The sequence below is a fragment of the Penicillium oxalicum genome, chromosome II (assembly GCF_001723175.1).
Source record: "Penicillium oxalicum strain HP7-1 chromosome II, whole genome shotgun sequence".
Taxonomy (NCBI): domain Eukaryota; kingdom Fungi; phylum Ascomycota; class Eurotiomycetes; order Eurotiales; family Aspergillaceae; genus Penicillium; species Penicillium oxalicum.
The window spans coordinates 1,687,519-1,708,343 of NC_064651.1; the positions used below are offsets into that span (position 1 = coordinate 1,687,519).

General features: G+C 52.0%; 8 protein-coding genes across 8 annotated transcripts; 5 read left to right on the forward strand and 3 right to left on the reverse strand.

Moving 5' to 3' along the window:
- Window positions 1-921: 921 nt before the first annotated feature.
- On the forward strand, window positions 922-1,365 carry POX_b02485 (uncharacterized protein; the record flags this gene model as incomplete). The annotated part of the gene is made up of 1 exon (XM_050111398.1): window positions 922-1,365. One exon carries the CDS (start codon window positions 922-924, stop codon window positions 1,363-1,365), a length of 444 nt encoding a protein of 147 aa, XP_049971744.1.
- Window positions 1,366-1,593: 228 nt separating this feature from the next.
- On the reverse strand, window positions 1,594-3,127 carry POX_b02486 (uncharacterized protein; the record flags this gene model as incomplete). The annotated part of the gene is made up of 2 exons (XM_050111399.1): window positions 1,594-2,806; window positions 2,865-3,127. The coding sequence occupies 2 exons, from the start codon at window positions 3,125-3,127 to the stop codon at window positions 1,594-1,596; spliced, it is 1,476 nt and encodes a 491-aa protein (XP_049971745.1).
- Window positions 3,128-3,368: 241 nt separating this feature from the next.
- POX_b02487 (uncharacterized protein) lies at window positions 3,369-4,167 on the forward strand (the record flags this gene model as incomplete). Its single annotated transcript, XM_050111400.1, has 2 exons — window positions 3,369-3,504; window positions 3,566-4,167. The coding sequence occupies 2 exons, from the start codon at window positions 3,369-3,371 to the stop codon at window positions 4,165-4,167; spliced, it is 738 nt and encodes a 245-aa protein (XP_049971746.1).
- A 1,161-nt stretch (window positions 4,168-5,328) lies between these two features.
- POX_b02488 (uncharacterized protein) lies at window positions 5,329-6,098 on the forward strand (the record flags this gene model as incomplete). Its single annotated transcript, XM_050111401.1, has 2 exons — window positions 5,329-5,331; window positions 5,439-6,098. The coding sequence occupies 2 exons, from the start codon at window positions 5,329-5,331 to the stop codon at window positions 6,096-6,098; spliced, it is 663 nt and encodes a 220-aa protein (XP_049971747.1).
- Window positions 6,099-8,442: 2,344 nt separating this feature from the next.
- Window positions 8,443-10,846, forward strand: POX_b02489 (pH-response regulator protein palF/RIM8; the record flags this gene model as incomplete). Its single annotated transcript, XM_050111402.1, has 2 exons — window positions 8,443-9,525; window positions 9,578-10,846. The coding sequence occupies 2 exons, from the start codon at window positions 8,443-8,445 to the stop codon at window positions 10,844-10,846; spliced, it is 2,352 nt and encodes a 783-aa protein (XP_049971748.1).
- A 623-nt stretch (window positions 10,847-11,469) lies between these two features.
- Window positions 11,470-12,365, forward strand: POX_b02490 (uncharacterized protein; the record flags this gene model as incomplete). The annotated part of the gene is made up of 2 exons (XM_050111403.1): window positions 11,470-11,515; window positions 11,743-12,365. The coding sequence occupies 2 exons, from the start codon at window positions 11,470-11,472 to the stop codon at window positions 12,363-12,365; spliced, it is 669 nt and encodes a 222-aa protein (XP_049971749.1).
- Window positions 12,366-13,046: 681 nt separating this feature from the next.
- Window positions 13,047-14,263, reverse strand: POX_b02491 (uncharacterized protein; the record flags this gene model as incomplete). Its single annotated transcript, XM_050111404.1, has 2 exons — window positions 13,047-13,411; window positions 13,477-14,263. The coding sequence occupies 2 exons, from the start codon at window positions 14,261-14,263 to the stop codon at window positions 13,047-13,049; spliced, it is 1,152 nt and encodes a 383-aa protein (XP_049971750.1).
- Window positions 14,264-20,002: 5,739 nt separating this feature from the next.
- POX_b02492 (uncharacterized protein) lies at window positions 20,003-20,716 on the reverse strand (the record flags this gene model as incomplete). Its single annotated transcript, XM_050111405.1, has 1 exon — window positions 20,003-20,716. One exon carries the CDS (start codon window positions 20,714-20,716, stop codon window positions 20,003-20,005), a length of 714 nt encoding a protein of 237 aa, XP_049971751.1.
- Between the last annotated feature and the right edge of the window lie 109 nt (window positions 20,717-20,825).

Below are 20,825 nucleotides of genomic sequence, written 5' to 3' on the forward strand. Positions count from 1 at the left end.
ACTTTATCATTCTTTTTCACTCTTCGTCCTTCCCATCTTGAGTTCTGTCTTTTTGGGCCCAGCTGCTGGAGACCATTCATCAAGATCTAACCTCGCCGCCCTGTCCTCAGCCATAATGTTTCTTTCAATGCGCCAATGTTTTTCATCCGAGTGATGAGATGTTTCCAATGTCCAACGCTGGTTCTTATAATTGGCGTTATGAGTCTATTCTCCTTCTAAATATCAATCCATACATCATCCCTATCCTATTCCTTCTGCACTTTGTAGGCCTGGCTACATTCTAAAGTATCCATCCTGTGCCAGTTGTAAATCTTGAGTTGAGGTCATTATTTGCTCATAGTCTCTTTTCCGCGCACAGAGAATATAAGGTCATGTGACATGTGATTCTCTTCCTGAATCGTTGCGCTTCTCTCTTTGCTACCCGCTTGTGGGCCCCCGATCCACCACTCCCTTCTAGACCCTCAGCATCAATACGATCAACTCAAGGTTGGGCATGATCGCCTGCGGAGCCGGCATTGCAATCTCATTGATGCTTTGCCGATGATCTTCGATCGTGATGGGATCTGTCATTGCTGGTATGCTGTTCTCTCATTCGCTGGACCGTTCCGATCCGACATGGGAACCCCGGAGGTTCCTCTGTGAGATCATCTCTCCATCATCGCCTGCACCAAGTGAATTACCGGTGACATCAACCAGACTCAATCTTGGAATGGCTCCTGCACGTAGTTTGTTGAATCAAGGGGCATCAGAAGTAATATAAGTAGGTATCTTAAAGGACAGCACCATCTGAACAACAACAACAATACCAACGAATCACCTTTCAACTTTCTACATTCTTGTCCTTCAAAAACTCTCTCTGGAGCCTTCTCATCCATCCAATTATCAACAGCAACAACCCATCCAAACCAAAACACATCCACCATGGTCCAAAAAGGTCAAGACTCTCACCAGGGCGGCAGTCTCTCCGACTTCGCCGTCAACGGCACCACCGTCCCCAACGACGCCGGCAAGATGAACATCCTCCCTTCCGTCCCTCGACCCGACCAGCGCGCCGACAACGCCGCCTTTGAAAACCAGGGCATCGCCCGGCCCTCCACGGCTTTTGCCGCCGATAATGCTACCGATTTACCCCGTTCAACTCGCGACGTCGGCCAGACCGGCCAAGTCCTCACTGGAACTGGTGACTCCCTGCCTGCGACGGTGGAATCCAAGCGCGCTTTCATGGGGAACAATGAGCCCAAGGGCGTGAGTCGGCACCGAGATGAGAAGCATCATGTGCAGACTCGTAGTCAGTTCGATACGTATGCGCATGAGGATGCGGATGCTGCGGAGAATATTGGGGAGCACCAGCTTCGGGACCAGTAGATGCGCCCTGTGAAAAGTGAATGGGGAGGGAAATCTAAGGGAACCTAATGCCTGGTGTCGAGAGGAACATCGAGCATCGTTTGAACTTTGAATGCATGATGTAATCTTTTTTATAGATTTACGAATCAGGTATCCATGATATGATTTGGAAATGAGCATGAAGTTGAATTCAAAGGTTTATTGGTTTTTTTGGGGGGGTCTTAGGAGGCTCATATAAAGTACAAATGATTAAAATCCCTGGCTCTCTGGTCCAATGTATCCCCTGTAAAGCTCATCTAATACCTCGCGTTTTCTCTTACGCTCAGCAAGCTCGGCTTCTTCTTCTTCGTCCGGTTCACCGTCGGGTTCTCGGGAGACCCATGTACGTATCGTACCGTCCCCATGAGCAGAGAACAATTCGATGCCTTCGCCGGATCCTCCATTCCCTCTCCACACGATGTCATTGATACGTGCCCCACTCAGTGCACTTGCTCGTCCACGAGCCGACTGCGATCCAGTCATCAGACCTGGCACACGGAGACGCTTGATGAAGGTCCCTTCTCTAAGCTCAAACATGAAAATTTCGCCCCGGTCATCCTGCTCGTTAAAGTTCGGCCATAACAGCGTCTCCTGTCCGGGCCCGGTAAAGCTCTTGGGGATCAGTAGGGGAGCACGCTCCGCCAAGTGCGAGGTCGAGCTATTTCGGACTCGAGGGCCGAAATGGGCCAAGGTATTTGCCCCCGTTCCGGAATCCCACACCCTGATCCGTGAGTCTTGACCCGCCGTCACGATGTGGCTGCCGTTAGAAGTCCAGCGAACACCAGTAACGGGACCGTTGTGTGCACGGGCATGTCGTGAAAATGCAGGTCGACTCTCGTACGAAGCAGGGACTGAACTGGACCCCGGAACTACGAGACCGACGGGATCGTCCATGTCTAGAGTGGCTATGGCGGAGTTGTGACCACCACGTCGGACATCGAAGATAATGACTCGATTGTCGGCAGAGCCGGAGGCAAGGAGGTAGGGTCGATGAGGAGCCCAGGCCACAGAGAGGACGGCAGCGTTATGGCCTGGTAATCCATGCGTGGCTAATCCAGACCGGAGGTCGACTAGTCGAACTGCATGCTCCGCGGTAGCGACGGCCACCAGCAGGGTTGACCCTGGCTGGGACGAGAAGGAGTGCGCATATGGTGTGCAGTCAAGGTTGAATGTGTGTACCGGAGTGATCCCAGGTGGCTCGAGTGCAGACAATTTCAGCGTGCAGTCATGAGATGTCGAGAAGATAGTAGATGGGACCGGGTCGAATGGATAGATGGAGAGCGAGGTGATTGCATGCGTATGTGCATCTTTATGTGATGACTTGCTAACTGTCGCGCAAGCACGGTGAATATGTTGGAGGTCGGAGCCTCGGCTTTCAAGATCCCAGAGGTGAATGGATGGATCTGCGCCACCAGATATCATGCTACAGCTCGGTCAGACGCGCAGCGTCAATGGCAATTGGACAATAGGGCGAGACGTACTAACGACCCTCAAACTGGTCAATTGCCAGACAGTTCACTCCAGACGAATGCCCCACAACTCTTTCTGGCGATGTGCCATCTTCTCCATCTTCTTCGAGAGGTGTGGCATCATCGCGGCTTTTGTACTCGGATGCGGCTCTGCGGTTGGAGAATCGGATTCCCGGCGCAGGCTCGAGGTGGTGCACCAGCCGAGTCGTATGTGCAGTGTGAAACGCTTTTGGCGGTACAGACCCGAGGGCTCTGTTGAGAAGATAGGAATTCATTCATACATCCAGTTTGGTGAGCCGGGACCGAATCCAGCACAAGAACGAGATGACAATGTCTGCACGAGCTGCCAAAAGAGTGCCCATGTGAACCTGGGACGCATGACCTCATCGGGACAACGTTCTGCCGGCGCAATCGATTTTGGCTGGGGTCGCGCGAACGCCGCAATCTTTCTCAAGGCCTTGAGCGCTCGCCCCCCCCACCCAAAAACAAGGCCGAAGCTGCTGGCAGCGATTGAGAATGTCTTATGGCGACTCGCTCAATGGGAGCCGAAATGACCTTTCTGTGCCGACTGAAGACGAGACCGATGCAGTCGAGAGCGAATATTCCTACAAGCAGATACGACGAACCACCAATGTTTACGACGCTGTTGCTGGTAAGATTCCGAGCGCGCCCGAATTTGCCAAGACGAAATTATTGTCTAAAACTGAATCTAGGCAGAGTGAACCGGAAGGGACATCATCCCAATGAAGCCTTTGCTTCTCGGTATCGCGACACCGCATCCTCAGGAGCTCGATCTCTCCGGCCCGAGGAGGTTTTGTTCCGTGCGCAAAATAACTTGATCGACTTTGACGAGAAAGAATATTTCGCGCATGAGCGTTTGCAAACCCAAAATGTGCTGCCGAGCTCCGACGTTCTTGAAGCGCTCCACGCCTACGCCGCTGACTTTTACGAATTTGCGACAGAGGACCATGGCCTCCACGACCACCACAGCATGGACGAGACAGCCTTGATCGCATTCGGTATACTCGTGGAGGAAATGGCAAAGGAAGCACTGGGAGAGACAGGAGACCTTGTTCTCATCGAGGGTGAAGAAGTCAGCGATACTTTCGATGGGCCGGCCCCACAAAGGAACGCCGCATCTTCATCCCGATCGCGAGATTCGAGTCAACGGAGAAAAAGGCCGCACCCTATGCCCGCGGCCGTGCAAGGCCCTCAAGAACCCCCCAAGGACGTTGAGCCCAAGAAGAAGAAGCGGCGAAAACTGAGAAGCAGATCAGCGCTTACGGACGCCGACACCGAGTTTGATGAACGGTGAGGAGTCGTCTAGCATCGTTACATTCAGTTCCATCTTTGCTATGAACAATCATGTTCAGGCCCAAGCAAGAGACTCGCTTGCGTCAGTCTACAGGTGCTTCCAAACACAATTTCCCAGACGCTGTGCTGTTTCAACCAGTTTGGTTTGGCATCCTGCAAGTCTCTACAACTTCCGCTACGCGGAAGTTGTCATTTGAAACTTTAAAAAGACCCCCGGAGTCTCTGAGTGACCCTCAGGTCTGGCGAGCATTTCCTCGAGAGACATTGAACGTGGCTTGCTGCAAGGCCATGAGCACGCCTGTGCGGCCCGAGAAGCCGACGAAGCCAGGATCTAGCAGGGTCACGCGCTTGAGATTGTGTTACGACTGTGCTAGACCCGGCGCGCGGCCTTGGTGCATTTGAGACGCTGCATCCAACGGAATCAAGAAAGTGGTGTATCGTCCGAAGCACGCGTGCATCACGACACTCGCTGTCAGCGTGAGCCCACCACCTATTCCTACGAGGCGAGATCTTGACCAAGATCTCAAACACTTCTCAACTACGATTTTGAAAGAAAAAAAAAGCAAAAGAGGTTCAATTCTCAACCCCATCCGTAGATTAGTAAAAGCATTGGTATTCGTAGTGATCTTACCTAGTGTTATGGTAGGGCGTATCTGAGTCTAGAGATTGTGAGGATAGCAAGCAAAGTATGCCAATGATGAGGTGCAGGATATGTAGAAGCCGGAGCGACAGTAGCAACAATTTTCATGCCATATGCTTGCACATCGACCATCTGCTTACGACAATTATAGCAACTGTCCTCAGTCACTCCTGCAGGTGCTGCGTGATAGATACGACTAGGTAGCTTGCTAAAGGGCAAGAGTGCGTTAGTGGGTGCAGCAAAGTACCAACGCACGAGTCGTGTGCCGTCCCCTAATCGGCAGGTGACCTTTGGTTAGTCTTCGACTTGGCTTTCCCTACCAAGCTTCAACCTCATTGCTTAGCCTGTCACATCCTGCCTCATTGAGCCAGGTTCCCCATCCCCATCCACCTTTGCTTGAACTCAGGAAAGAATAGAATTCAGCCCCCCTCCCCCCCCCCCCCCCCCCCCGATTAGAAAGAAGTCCAGCAGTCACTCGAGGGGACAACTGCACATAGTGTGCGGGTCCCGTCTCCACCGACGATGGTAGGTTTTCCGAATATTGCGACATTCGAGGCGACCATTGAGGTTCTCTATTGGTGTTGTTTGAACGTCCGTGAACGCCCTACTGACGCGTCCGTGGATCCAATCAGCCGCCCAAGCTTTCCAGGAGTGAGAAGCTGGATCTCATCTTGACTCATCTCCAATCTACCCGAACCTGTCACACGCTCAAGGATCTGGAAAAGTCGCTCCCCGCAGTGGCCTCCATCAACAGTATCCAGGTCAAAGAATTCATCCAGGCACTCACTGACGAGAACCAAATCCGGGTGGAAAAGATTGGCAGTGGAAATTGGTATTGGTGTTTCGGCAGCGACGAGCGCCAGGATCGCCAACGCCAGTTGACTCGGGTGGAGGCGGATGTAGACAAGGCACGGAAAGGCTGCGCGGACGCAGAGGCGGACCTGGCTGCTGAACTGGCGCGTCGCCAACAGGAAGGCGATGACAGCTCGTGTGATGCAGAGCGAGAAATCCTGCAAGTCCAAAAGATCCACCTCCACGAGGACATTCGCCGGCTGGGCAAGATCGACACGTCCCCTGTTGATGCGGTGGGCAGTAAGAGCGTGTCGCAGCTGCAGACGGAGTTGGCGGGATTCCACCAACAGGCGCTGCAGTGGACCGACAACATCTACATTCTGGAGGAGTATCTATGCAAGCTGGCTGGAGGCGATCGAGAGATGGTGGACGAGCTTCTCCGGCAGTGTTATGAAGACGAATACGTCGAGGGCGAAGGGCTGCGAGAATTATTCTTGTAGGGATGGTCCGCGCCCACTTTCAATGTTTTATTCCAACTTCTGGATACGACTCTTCTCCTCCCGGAAAAAGTCCGGAACTGACAGCTGGTGCTCACCCAGACAATACAGCGCTCGAGCAGCAGCAACCAGTGACTCTGTATGGATTGGAGTGGAGACTGCAAGGATGGGGGTTGCATTGGGCAGTGCCTAGGATGTTTGGCGTAGGAGAGACAAGCTGGTGTACCGGGGTGATTTGGGGAGCGAGGAGCGGATACGAGGATCCGAAGCGCGCTCCCTAGTAGGACTACGAGTATGTACGATTGACTTTTATGCCGTGTGTGCCGATGTAGGAGCGTGAAGGGGTCATCCATGATAACCCAAGAGAGAACGGATGGACGGGCAGGATGAGCCAAAAAGCTTAGCCTCGAATTCGTTGATCCAGGATGAAACCATAAATCAAGGCAAAGTTTAACGCTATCATCTCCAGGAGTATGGATCATGATGGATCCGTGCAATCTCTCAGACGAATTGAACGGCGCTTTGGACTCCCATCCTGGGTTCCAGCAGAGACCGGTGGAGAGCGGATACCAGTCACATCCATCACTGCGAGTTCTACCGCTCCATCCATCATCCTCGGTCCAACAGGCAGCGCCATAAACTACTCCATCGCACCAATCTGCCCACGAAGCATCACGGTTCATCGGGGCTCGTCTCTCCACCCCCCTTTGGCTGGCTCGTGTGAGCCCCCTACACAAAGCTTGACTAAGAGCTATACTTTGCTGTGAAAAGAGGGTCTAGTTGCTCCTTTAGGATGGGTCGGCCGAAGCTGAACTGGAATCTGAACGATGAGTGGGTGCGATTTTCTGTTGGTGATGGAGTTGAGGACGGAGGTGAGATGGACTTTCCAACGGTTCCCATCCCGCGCCTGGAGGGGGGCACTTTCGGGGGGCCAATGTGTCCAGACGTTCTATCAGATGGTGTGCGATGGTCAACCTGACCAGTCTACCACTGAATGGGAGTAGCCAGTAATTCACGAGGCTGCTGCACCACGCATGACGAGTCTTCTCTTGTCGGTGCCATGGAGTAGGGACTCGTTCAACTGCGACCATCGCCCGATAAGTAAGTTGTAAATTAGTTCAAGGAGTGCAATGCACAATCTGAGATCGCTCACACTTCCATGAACCAGTAGCCAACTAGCCAACTAGCCTAGTCGTTCACTCGCCCACGCGTCTACTAGCGTCGACTCGGGACCTGTAAGTCAGAGAAGATCAAGTGAAGCCCATGCGGCGCTCGGGTCTGTAATTCATCCCCGACCGATCAGACTTGATCTCCCTTCTGTGGTGAAACTCATGAAGTATCGCTCAAATCCTCTCCTTCCACTCCTTCTCTTCTTCTTCTTCTTCCTCTTCTTCTTCTCTTTCCTCTTCCATCCTTCTACCATCTACCTCCTCCTTTTGAACCTTCCATCTGTGCAGTCAACCCACCCGTCGTTCTGTTGCCTTCTCATCTCCTCTCCTTTTCCACCTTATCATCGGTGGCTTATCTCCCCCATTCTGCGAGATCCGACCTCATCTGCCCCCTCTTCCCCCTTCTCTCCCTGCCTAAGCTTCTCCCAGTCTGGGCCTAACGCCACGCTTTCCAGACCCACATTCTCGTCTCCTGTCGCGGCTCGACCTCATCCTGCCCTCGTGAGGGACTCCCGATCATCTCGCCATCAACTGCTCTGCCCCCTCCTTCCCCCCTCCCCTCCACTCAACTTGCATTCTCCGGAAGACTTCCCCACTACTTGCCAACGCGATACCTTTTCAAGGCCTATCCGCCTCCAGCCACAGCTACTCATCGAGCTCGCCTATAGACCCGCGCGTCTCTTGTGTCGCGGACCTTCTCTTCGATCGTGCTCCGGCTCTTCAACCTTTTCCTCCCGTGGAACAATGGAATTCGCGGGTATCTGGTCATAATCACCATTCCATTCTTGGGACTGGAGAATCTCCTCACGCACGGAGAGATAGACATATACTGCATAAGGAGAGGAACTGGATCGCGTTCCCGTGTACCCGTCACTGCCGCAAGGCGACCGTCGCTTCACTTGGACGTGCTCCTCGGTTTGGAGGGATTCGCACCTAGATTCAGCCTCCCCAATCGTGCGTGCGCGAGTCATTACTGGGCTCAGGTTGTATCGGGAGGTTCTATCGGGAGGAACGTTGGATCGTTGCGCCGCCTACATTCTGCCCGAGGGCTATTTGCTTGGTAGATCCCTCGCCGCATGACGGCGCACTCGATCTCGGCCCTCTCGGTCTCTCCGCCCCCCTCTCCTCTCAGTTGCTCGTGACCTTGTATGGATGAAGTCGGATAGCGGACGTGTGTCATGTCATCCTTGCCTCTCACCCAATCTCCGAAGTTGCCGGCCAGTCGAAACCGCAACTCTTTCCTTTCGAAATTCCGCTCTCCCCTCGGCGGTCGCAACCGCAGCATCACCGATTTCTACATCGACCCGGACGACCCATGGCGCTCATACTTCCCGGGCGATGTGATCAAGGGCACAGTGGTGGTGACGGTGGTGCGACCGGTTCGCATCACACACATTGTGATATGCCTACATGGGTATGTCAAGGTATTTAAGAATGCGATCCCCGCGGGTGAAGCGCCCCCTGATCTAGGGTTTCTCGGCCCTGGACGCGGGCGACGCGGACCCGAGTATATGGGTAACGGTCTGTCTACCTTGTTCGAAGATGAGATCGTTCTCTGTGGCGACGGACGTCTCAAGGAGGGTATCTACAAATTTCGCTTCGAGATGGGACTCCCTCCCTATGCTCTACCCAGCAGTCTCAATGTATGTCCCGGATTTCTCCTCTGCACCACCACCCTCTCCAATTGTTGCGCAACTGGAATCTTACTGACTGCCATTCGTTCGTACCCGAAGTTCGAACGGGGGACCATCGGATATGCGTTGACTTCAACTCTCACTCGACCCACGACCATGAATCCTATCATGACCTGCAGGAGACGGGTCAACTTTCTCGAAAATATCGACATTGCTCCTTTTCCCGCGCCCAAAGCGCGCATCGTCACACTAGAGCCTATCTCGAAGCGAACCAAATCCAAGTCACAAGCCAAATCAATCAATTCAGACGCGACCGCCGCCCCCGATTCCTGCTCAATAGACGTTCCCATCAACGGCGCGGCTGGTTCGGTTGATTTACGACCACCCCTCAGTCCCTCTCCCAGCAATGTCAGCTCGTCCAGTCGCCCGAGCGAGAGCAGTCAGAGTTTCCAGATCGTGATTGACCCAGGCTCCGCTGCGAGCACGGGGGGCCGCAACAGCGAGGGTCGCAGTGCGACTCCTTCAATGTCGGACAAGACCATCATTGCCAAGGCCGAAGTCTTGCGCGCGGGCGTGCTTCCAGGCGATACATTGCCCATCAAGGTGACCATCAACCATTGGAAACAAGTGCGCAGTGCGCACGGAATAGTCGTCACTCTCTATCGACAGGGTCGTATAGATATGCACCCTGCAATTCCGATCGGATCTACGGCGAACGGGAAAAAAACCGGTTTTTGAAGACTGTTATCCCCGCTCACGGACGGGACTCGGAGGGCTGACCCTCGGCACCAGTCGGACGAGCAGCACGTTTCGCAAAGATATGTCGCAGACATTCGCGCCGTTGATCGTAGATCCCACTAATATGACTGCCAATGTGAAAACTTCCATCCGTGTTCCGGAAGACGCATTCCCGACGATCACACGTGTGCCTGGTGCCATGATCAACTTTCGATACTATGTTGAAGTCGTGATTGATCTGCGGGGCAAGATCACATCTCCCGATCGATTCCTCCCTCGATTCAACATGGTCTCCGGGGGCAGCACATTTTCCCCGAGTGGCCAAGTCCTGAACCCCGGGGATGCGAATGGGAATCGTGTCACGACAAACTGGAGTGGCAATATCTTGGACACGGACCAAATTCGTCGGGAAAAAGGGGTAGTATCCATGGCCTTTGAAGTCGTCGTGGGTACGCGAGACAGTCAGCGCCGTCCAAACGCTGAACGAAAATCATCCGTGGCGGCGGAATCGACGTGGTCTCATCAGACTCCCCATCGTTCATCGATCGTGGGCAACTCTGGCGAGAGAGAAGACTGGCCAGAAGCCAGCCCAATGCCGACCGCCCCTACCGACTACGGCGCTCCTGAGCACTACGACTACGATTTCGCCTACGACGGCCCATGGTCTGAGTATCCCGAAGAGTCGTCGCAAGCCTTCCAGCCCGAAGGCTGTATGACACCACTTCCGGAAACGTTGGAGCCCGCGGATGAGAAAGCGCGATTACGCCGCCACGAGGACGCTCTGCTCCCGAGTCAGCCTCCCGAGGAAGAAGAGGCCGGACCGTCCCATGTGAACGGGGCTGAGCCAACGGCACCTGTACTCCCGGACGATGACCATTATCCGCAAGCCTACGAGCATCTTCCGCCACCGATGAGTAACGGGGGTCCGCATCCACTTCGGTCCGCTGAGTCCTTACAGACTGTTGTGCTCCCGAATGGTGATGGAGTGGGACCAAGCGAACCCACTGTGATGGCTGATGACAAACTTGAGCTCGAGAGACAGCGGCTTCTGCAGCACACCAGTGCCCCAAGCGCACCTCCGGCGGCCAGCAGTAGTTCTGAAGCTGGCGAGGCGTCCACTGCCCCAACGGCACCCGACTTTGATGAAGATGACCAATTGGTAGGCGGGACCGCCCACGCAGACGAGTCTCTTCCTCGATATCAGCGATAACAGAGGCGTGGTGATTTCATATCTGGTGGGGCTTCATCCCATTCTTAATTTCTATGTATATTCTGTTGCATCTCAGGGCGGTTCCTGGGCATATTTCTAAAAGATACCACATTTTACATATTTGATACATTTGACGTCTTCTTCGTTTGCCTCGTGGCACCCTGTGTCACGAGGTGCACGTGCTACATAAGCCTCCAAAGTTACACCAACTGTCTTTCTTCTCCCGCTTCAAATTTACCTCATGTTCCATCTTCCGATCAAACTGATCAACTTTCATAAATCATCCTTCCATTCAACCCATCACATCCTATCTTTTCCACACAAAGAAACCCTCTTCACCCAATAACTCTGAGTGACAACGGAGTGGACTGGTCGGGGGGTTTCAAGCACCCCCTCAACAATTGACAGCTTCCTTTCCATCCCGTCTCTAGCCTTATCTCGGAGGCTCGGGCGTACTTCGTCTTGGCACCCGCTACCCGCTTAGCGATAGCCTTTTACGACTCCTCCTGGACCTCGCCCCCCCCTGGTTCCCTTTTGATTTTTCTTTTTGCTGTTCAATTCATTTTTCCTCTTTCGCCTGGAGACTAGCTTGGAAAGCGCCCTCTTCCTCCCAACCTGTCACAATGCCTTTCAAGAGCGGGTCGTTCGCGACCTTCCTCATCCTTTGCCGTAAGTAAGCCAGCGAGAGTGTCCTTGATCTCACCCCTCCCTCTCTATCAGCTCCGAATTGGTTCCCCCGTGGCCTTGCCAACACCCAGACGCAAGACATCTCCGGAGCAAAAAGAATCTCCCGAACGACTCTGCAGAATTGAATCATCTTGAAAAAGAGAATGAAGAAGACAGGAAAGGAAAAAAACCTCCGCACATAGACTAACAATGGTTCTCTCTCTCCCCAGCAACATGCTTCTTCCTGGGCATCATCTTCTCCATGTTCCCCTATGACTATCCCATTCTCTGGTCAACTGTGCCCACCTCGGCCTCCCACTTCGACTACTTTGAAGCCCACCTTCGCTTCCTCCATGCCTCGCCGCCGCTGATCCCGCGCATTCTGCACATCGTCATCTTCCTCGGGATCGCCGGCCTCGTGACCAAACTCTACCGTCCCTCCGAGTCCAACATGCTCTTCGACGGTGCTTCCCTGGTCCTCTACATGTGCGGTGTTACCGTCTACATCGCCAATATCGTCAAGGGTCTGCGTCTTGCCTCGGCCGGTCAATACGGTGCCGAGCTCGCTACCACTCCCGACGACAAGGACCAGATCCTTGGTCGCGAGGACTCGCTCAAGGTCATGGCCGCGAGTAACACCATTCTGGCCTTGGTGCTGGTCGGCGTGCTCGTTCTGCAGGCTGGCCAGTGGTATGCGGAGCGCAAGGATGCGCAGGAGTCGGAGACCATCGCGGCCGAGGCGGCGGCGGCGCAGAAAAAGTCCGAGGCTGATGTGCCCGCTTCGACCACGACGACTGGCGCGGCGACCGGCAAGCCGGGTCGTCAGGGAAGTCAGCGTAAGAAGAGCAATTAGTGGCCTTTACACTCTGGAAGGAGCCGAGTGGTGTTTCAGTTTTCCATCTGATGGCCGTTTCTCTGGGGATTGAATTTGTACTCTCTCCTCTCCCCCTTTTTCTTTTCCCTGTGTCTTCTCGCTGGGGCGATGTGTCGTGGATTCCGTAGTCACTTTGAGGCTGATTGGGAGGCGAGGGATTACACATGTAATTTTAGGGGCGCGTGCAACACTCCATGGTCATCTCACCAAAAATGGGAGCATTTGTGCTTTGCAGAGTGTTGAGCAATTACAATGGCAAAAAGTTGTTCTGGGCTATCAGCGCAGAGAAAACGAAAGAAGGAAAGGATCATGGCAATGACAAGAGTAATTGCGTCCAGCGAGACGCTATCTCCACTACCATTTTTGCCCCTATGTACACACAAGAGGTCGATGTTGGCGGTGAGATATGTTTATGTACGAGTGAGGTGACATTGGACGCGTGAGAATTGGGCGAGGACCTGGTTGGTCTTTGCCAAGTCAAGTCTGACACACCAAGTAATTGCAAGAAGCGTCCATAGCTTGGTTGAGGAACGGAAGGTGGTAACAAGATGGAGAATGGAATCATGCCGCCAGAGGGGGAATCATAATGATGGACAAAAACGAATGTCAAGAAGAGTAGGTTGATGCAGAGATTGGCCGGAGCCCAAATTCGTTACCGGATCATGCAAATGAGAATGGACTACGCGGCAAGTCCGGGGAGCGTGGACTGAGGGCCTTGGCAAAGAGGTCGTCACCGTTGTCAGCGCTCGACGGGTGGGCGAGGGTCGTCACGGTACTGATGGCGGCAAACCCGCCCAAGCCAGTGAATTGCTGTGCTTCTTGCACCGGCTCAGGTGGGTGAAGCGCAAAGGGTCGCAGTGTTTCAGAGCCAGTGTGAATTGACTGAAGTTTGGTAGTCGGGACTGCGTGGGTGTCCGGGGTCAGCATCGAGTATGGAGCCCGATTAGCCACGCTCCGGAAAGAACTGAACGAGGAGACAGCGACATCGGGCGATTGAGGTGAAAGTAAATGTGCAGGGTCGGAGCCTGGATATGATTCATGGTCAGCTTTCCCGCCTAATGAGAGCGGTGGAAGGAATGAAAGCGCCTACCACTGTTCGCCGACAATTCCTTCTCGCCAGTCCGGAGCTTCAGTCCTTTCAATTTCTCGGCCAATTTCCGCCCGCTGACAGGAGACACCGGCGTGGCCGGTCCTGTCGGATATACCGAGGCAGAAGTTGACGGGTCGTGGGCGTTGATGGGGCCTTCTTGGCCATGTGGGCTTAGGCCAAAGTTGCCTTCGATCCATTCCTTCTCCTGCACGGCCATGTGTAGCGCAACGCCCTCTGCGTTGATGGCCATTTCATGCTCGATTTCTTTCTGCAATACTCGTAACCGCTTCTTGGCCCAAATTGTATGTAGCACGCCTTTCTTGCCCGCCGCCCGACCCGTGGCCCCCAGCTCCGGAGGGAAAATCGCAGGTAAAGGGTTTAGCTGTAGGCTTTCCCGAGCCTGGGGAGGCTGGGGAGAGCAGGTGTCGACATGTGGAGGATCAAACGACAAAGTCACGACCGGTGGAATGGTCACATTTGGCGGGAGGAGGAAGTAGAAGCGTCGAGTGGTCTCGTCGGGGCGTTCCTGTGCCGGTAGCACCGTGGTCTTGCCTTCCCAGGACACTTGCCATGAGCCGTCTGCGGCAGATCTGGTCAGGTCGTCATCCTCCCATTCAATCATCAAGATCTTGGTTCCATCGTTGCCCTTTCCAGCCTCGAACTCAAATCGAGCCAGCGCTGTGATAGACAGACCACCACCACACCTGGGACCGCGCGGAGTTTCCAGTTCAGCGAATTCGCTGTCCGGGGAAAAAGCGGGACGGAACTGGGACTGGGACTGCGCCATCGCTCGGACTGTCAGAGACAACTCCAGTCTGAGTGAAGTGTGGAGGGTACTTTATTTGGAAATTAGGGGGGGCCTGGTGTTCGTGGGATGAGCGCGTCGTGGGGAGAGGGAGTGGGGGGGGGGGGGGGGTAAGGAGAGAAGGGCCGTGAGGTAATCGATCAGGAGATGTCTGGACGAAGAGGGGAAGTCTGGTCCAACAAAGATCACTGCGTCCAGACGTGCTGTCTGCCTGCCATACCTGAGAGAGACCGTCAGAGTGACTGATGCTCGTGCATTCACTTACGGACAGGGATTCAAGTGGGCCGAGCTAATTATAGACCATCCCGTCTTGGCATGTGCGTCCATTCAGGAAGCGATGAACATGGCCCTCGTTCGATCTACGTGAGAAAGCCGATTGACCCCTCACTCTGCTACCGCTGCACTTGTATAGACCTGCAAAACACCTGGAACTTGATGACCTGGATCACATGAGCGACCTTGTCATGGAGTTTTAGGAGGGGACGGAAGTCATATCGCTTGGCTTGTGCCTTGCAGTGACTCCATGAGGCTTTGTCTCCATGAAGCGGTAATAGTTCCATGAGACCAAAGAAATTTCAGCGTCTGAAGAGTGAGCTCCATCAATATCCCTCAGAGGGCCAGAGGTTTGGAGGTTCATTATGAGAAGAATCGAAGCCGACTGGGTACACTCAACGTCGGTCATGGACAGCACCTATACGCCGCTTGGAAGGATGATGAAGGTCATCGCCATAGTCATTCAAATAGGCCACAGTAACAAGCCAATTTCTATTCATCCCTTCAAATCCTAATTGAAGACACGAAGTGGTGAAAAATTCACTCGTTCGGGGGTTGGATCGTATTCGATCTTTGTCGTGAGAGGAGCACGTGGCTGAAGGATAGCCCAACTGGGAAATGGTTAGTCGCAGGTTTCGTCCAGTGCCAGAATGACCTGTAAACCCATGAAGAATCTCGGAAAGAGAAGCCCGGAGGACTGGACTGACCCACGGGGGTTGAGCTTCTGCCATAAATGTCGACTGGGGATGGGAGACCGACGAGGGGTCCGTCGGTGGTCACCGGATAAAGAGTCTCGCTCTCTTGTTTGCGAAGTAGCCCTGGACTGAAACCTCAAGGCTGGAAACCGGTCGTTTGGTGTAATGTACAATAAGTATGATACGGTCTCATACAAACCAAAGCTCTACTGCAGAAGGTCATGTCTGTAGTCAGTGGCGTTGATCAATGTGAAAAGCTACTGATGAATGCATGCAGGCATCACTTCAAGGGATGCGTGACTTCATCAAGTATCAACTAGTATATCCCGCGACACGGAGCGTGTGATAAGGGCAGAACCGCCAGAGTGGCCCCATCGGCACTTGGTCACGATGCTGTGCCGCAGAACATGTTATTTTAGGTACTCGAGGGGTAACCGTGGCTGAATTCAAGCCAGAGGTGATGAAGGCAAAGGGATGGGTGAAGGTTGTCCATAGAAATGGTGGATCGAAGTGCGAAATTCGCCTCTTGGTGTGACGAGCGTCCGTAGCCGACATATCATGATCCACTTACGTGAAGAGGAAACCACACGAGTATTCAATTGATCGGCGAGCTATCCTTAAAGAACATGAATGAGCCATGAGGTATGAGGGGCATGCACATTTGAAATTGCAAGCGATAGGTTAATTATAGCATACGGCACTTCATGCAGCACAAAGGAAGGTCTTAAAATAGTCCAGAGATGCTCATGGAATCTATTTTTGAATCGAAGGCCGAAGGTCTCGTCTAGGCAAGACGGACGACTGGCAGAACCGTGATCCATCGCAATTATCACCTATCATATCAAGGCATCAAAAAGAGGAAACAGAAAAGAGCAATCAGGTCTATAGGCTCTCGTTTTGCCCATGCGTAAGATCGGACAGGCACAGCCAGAAACGACTGGAGGCCAGTGACTTCAATAAGCCAAGGGATTTGGTAGGGCTGGGAAGAGCAGGCCTCGAAGATCTGTACCTGGTTGGCTCATTGATTCAAGGACTAGGTACCTATGAGTTTAACTTACGAATTAAGTATGGGATCGCGACAGAGAAGAACTGATCCATTATCTTACCTCCTACTGGGCCTCGATACTCAATGAACCGGATTAGCCCCTTCTTTGAACGTCTGAACTTCTCCTTGAGACCTGACAAGGCTTTTGATCATGTATCTTGGTGTCCTACCAATTCTAAAGAATTGAAAACCTGGAAGGAACTTTGAAGTGTACATAGATGTCTCTGGTAGATCTCAACTGATCCAGCTTGAAGGACAATTTATTCAACACAAGAAAAGCGGATCGGCTTTCCATCTTATCTTCATATAGAAACTGCGGGAAATCTCCCAATAGCAGTTTATTTTTTGCCTTCAAGGTCAATGATGCGTCATTAGAACCCATGGAGTAATGACGATATCGCAGACTCTTAATGTCTTTGAGAATAGACAAAACAAAAAGCTGTACACATGATTTTCGGACAAATGGATTATTTCTCATTGAGGACTTAGATCCGTGGATGTTCTATCAAAAGAGAATCTGTAATCTGAATGTTTCCAAGATGGCCTGCAACATTTCAGACTATAGCGATTAGGTACCTTGTGAAGGACCGGTTGATGGACTTGATAGCAAAAAAGGACACTTGAGAAGGTCGCTCCCTCAGGAATCGTAGCTTCACTCGGTCATCAGTGAAACAGCCCGAAGTGGGACTGAATACGCGCCATTGAATTTGGTAGGACGGACAAACAGACAAGTGATGAGGGAAGCAGCTGCCTCGCCACGTCACTGTGAACCTATTTTAAGAGCGACGGAGTCCAAATCAGGTTGATGTGCATTTTTTAGTACTGCTTTCTTTGTTGGAAGTGAAAGTGCAAGACAAGGATGTAAGAGACTGCGGTAGTGGTGCGACATCAATGTACAAACATAGATTCTACTACCTACAGTACCTCCTGTTACTGATGTTCGGTAAGTAAAGTCGAAAAGATAGACCCACAGTCAAGCGGGGTAGCGGGGCCACATGTCCTAAAGTTCTCGTTCCCGGGTTCTGGCATTCCATAAGGAGTATAGCGCCGGCGCTTAACTGCATCTCCTCCTTCAATGCAGCTTGGCCAAAAAGCTCCATGATTGGTTCGGCAGGTAAGTACGCTGTCAGTATACTATTTCTGGGCACATGTCTCTTTGTGATGGTGATAGATGTAGAGAGCCAATATAAACAACGAGTCTCATCAAGTTGAGAGCATGTGGTTGTTTTCTCAAGTTTGTGAGAAACTTTATTCACAACTCGGATCTTTCCGCGTGTCGCATGCTGGATGAATGCACTCCCTATTGCCTGACTGGCAGATCCCTCAAGTCCCCTAGTCTCTGACGGGACCAGCCATCTTCCTCGAGTTAGTTGTTCTACAGTGACGTTTCGCACGAAAGCCACTAAAAACACCCCATTTACCGAGCCGTGATGATCACCTAACGACAAATTTATGTATGATCCAAGCGCCCAGCAAGATATGAAACAATGGCGAAGGAGGTGGGGAAGGTGCTACTGTGCCTGCAGTGAAGACCTTGAATTCTGAGGGGGTTAATCTTCAGCGCTGTTTGAAACGCACCATGTCCTTGGTCCAATCATGGCTGAGATCCTGGTGTGATTCATCCGAACATTCACATCTGGGAAAAAAAAAAACTTCTCTGCAGTATCAACATCCACTAATCCACTCAGATTGTATATGTCTCCCTGGAGTGCACTGCTTTCTTGGTGCATCTTTACTGGAAGGGAGGGATCGTCATCCTCTTCGAAGGTAATGAGTATGAGCAGTAAAACCTGTTTGGTGAATCAATGGAATTGAGAAGCAAAATACCGTCTTCAAAATATACTTCCAAGGGGAAAGGCGGAGACTCCGGACTCGGTTTCATAAGAAGACGGTGTGAATACATCATAATTGAGGTCCTATAATCACACGGGCTGTTTGGCACTATGCAAACGACAAAGTTTACTTTTCCTGAAACTTCCCCCATCAGTACCGTGACCTGGTGTATTATTACCATACACTGTGTATAAATACAGTCCTCAACCCCCTATGCACCTTGACCAATACATAGGCGGCGTTTGCCTTTACTGAATGCCGAGAATGATCGGGAACAGAGGGCTTGAACATCATATACATTTCTATGCAAAGTGGTTACTACAAGGTTAAGTCTACAAAGAGTTGCCCAAGTTCTTGTCGATGGATATCGATGACAGTAAATTTCGATAACTATAAGATGTATACAAGCCCCCTTCGTAGAGAATTGCAAACCACTGGAGTCATGTGGCTCTTCGTAACTTTGACTTTGGTTACCAGCCTTATGAGATGTACTAATGTAACGCGGGGCTATCAAAAGGGAAGAATGTCATCAAAAAGTGGCCTGTAGGTAGAATTCAATATGGCACGGTGAAACCTGTACTAACGGATGATTCCAATGACGCACCCGGGCCCTTTCTCGTCGAAAGTTATTCTCCGCCCAACAAGGGTCAAGGCTGCCGACACTCACAAAGGCAAGCGAGATGAGACTCGAGGAAGCGCGGGGCCAAGATATCATGACTCGCGTTTTAATGTTGGACTATGATTTGATAAGCCACCAGTCGGAAACCATGTTTACAAGAGTTTTTCAATGATTTTCCAAGACCGGTCTTGACGCAATGACCCGTGCTTCAAAGCCCAAAAGTCCCAAAGAGTGGAACTAGGGGCTAAAAAGGCTCGAGGATCACTTTATCGCTATCCCGATGAGATGAAAGCCTACGTTGTTGGCAGAGCCTCCCAGATTCGACACGTGGAAAACCACAAATCAGACACAGAGAAATCTGTTGGTTTGACCCAAAGGAGTGGGTATGCCCTCCAAGATTGAGGCTGTACTAAACGGTAAGCATGACGTGTTGGATCTATGCTGCTTCTAGCCTAGAGCTGGGGGCCGGAGGGCTCGTAGGATGAGTCTAGTCGCAATGTAAAGCATCGATCTTGGCCCACTTCGAGGCTCAAATGCAAGTGTGCCCGAGTTGTAGTCAAAGACAGCAGAGAACCCGGGAATCCTTTGAAAACTGTCTGTCTCTGTGTGCCTTGACTTCTGGCTTCATAATTGAGCATGATATTCTAGGCTGGGCCTTTCAGCTTGTCCGTGGTTTGGCGAGTCACGCGCATAACTTGAATTTCTAGCAGGCGCAATGAAAATGGGACATCCATATGGGTGCCTTGAGCCTGATGAACGACGTATCGACCTAGTGAAATTGCATCTCACCATGGAAAGAATTTATACTACCCGTGACATAATTTGATGTGCAGGGTACTTACAGGTAAAGATATTGATGGTCTTCTTACGATCAGCAATCCAAATCACGTAGCCAGATGACATTATTTCTTCCTGCGAATCACGATTCACTACTTATCTTCAGTGAGACACAAGTCTCATCTGACTCGAGATTCATAGGAGTCGCAGGCGCACATCGGGAAAGATAGAGTAATGCCAAATCACAACAGCAACTGAATAATGCGGGGGTCATATTGATTACGTGGTATTTCATGGTAAGCCCAGCTTCGCAAAACCAAAACATAGTGACCAGCACAACCCGCTGTATGGTTTTGAACAAAAGAAAACGCTCTTCTCACCCGGAACTCCAGGCACTTCCATCGCTAATAGCTTCTGATAGCTAGATGCAAAGACAAAAATGGACAATGATGGGTCAAATGACATGATGGGCCTGCACATCACACCTTCCCATGATCTTCCTTTCCTTGTACCTCCTTGGACTCTTGGTGCGCCCTTGACTCCTTGAGCCCCTTGGCCTCTTTGATGTCTTTGATGTCTTTGCCTTCGCGACACTTGCGCCGTTTGCCCTTGGGAGGAGCATCGAGATGCGTGCGTTTGTATGTCACAGTCCGAGTGACCACCTGCTTCACACTGACGGGTTTTCCACTCGCGCTGCGTGGTGGCTCAATATATCGAAGCCTCCAGTCACTTGATGGAGAAAAGGGAGTCCGTAGCGATGTGGCACTCTTGGGCGACTCGGTAACGGGGGAATATTTTAAAGAGGCGGGAATGCGGAGGCGTCGAGGAACTGGGAGATTTCGGCGCAAAGATACCGCGGACAATGGTGTTGGTGGTGGCAGTGATACAGTAGGGGATCGAGCAAAATCCCCGAGAGAAAAGGTGCCGCTCAATGCACTAACGGGCTGAGACGACGGCAAGGTGGAGGTAGATTTGAGTGGAGATTTGGAGTTGTAGTCCTCCAGAAATCTCAAATAGGAGCTTGGAATGGCCGACTGAGGGGTGAGGGGAGTGGACGTCTTGGAAGTGAGGGAATCCTCCTCTTGTTTGATGGCATCCGAGATACTGGAGGGGCAGTCGTCATGGAATTCTGACGGAAAACTTGCGCTCTTGGGGGTTTTTAAGGGCGGTAGAATAGGTTTGACGGTCGGCATGTTGACAAGATGATGAGACTGAGCTGGTGCGAGATAGCGAAACAGTAAAGGCGAAGATTAACTGCGATGGAGAAACTGAGGACACAGCGTGCAACCAAGGCGACTGGCT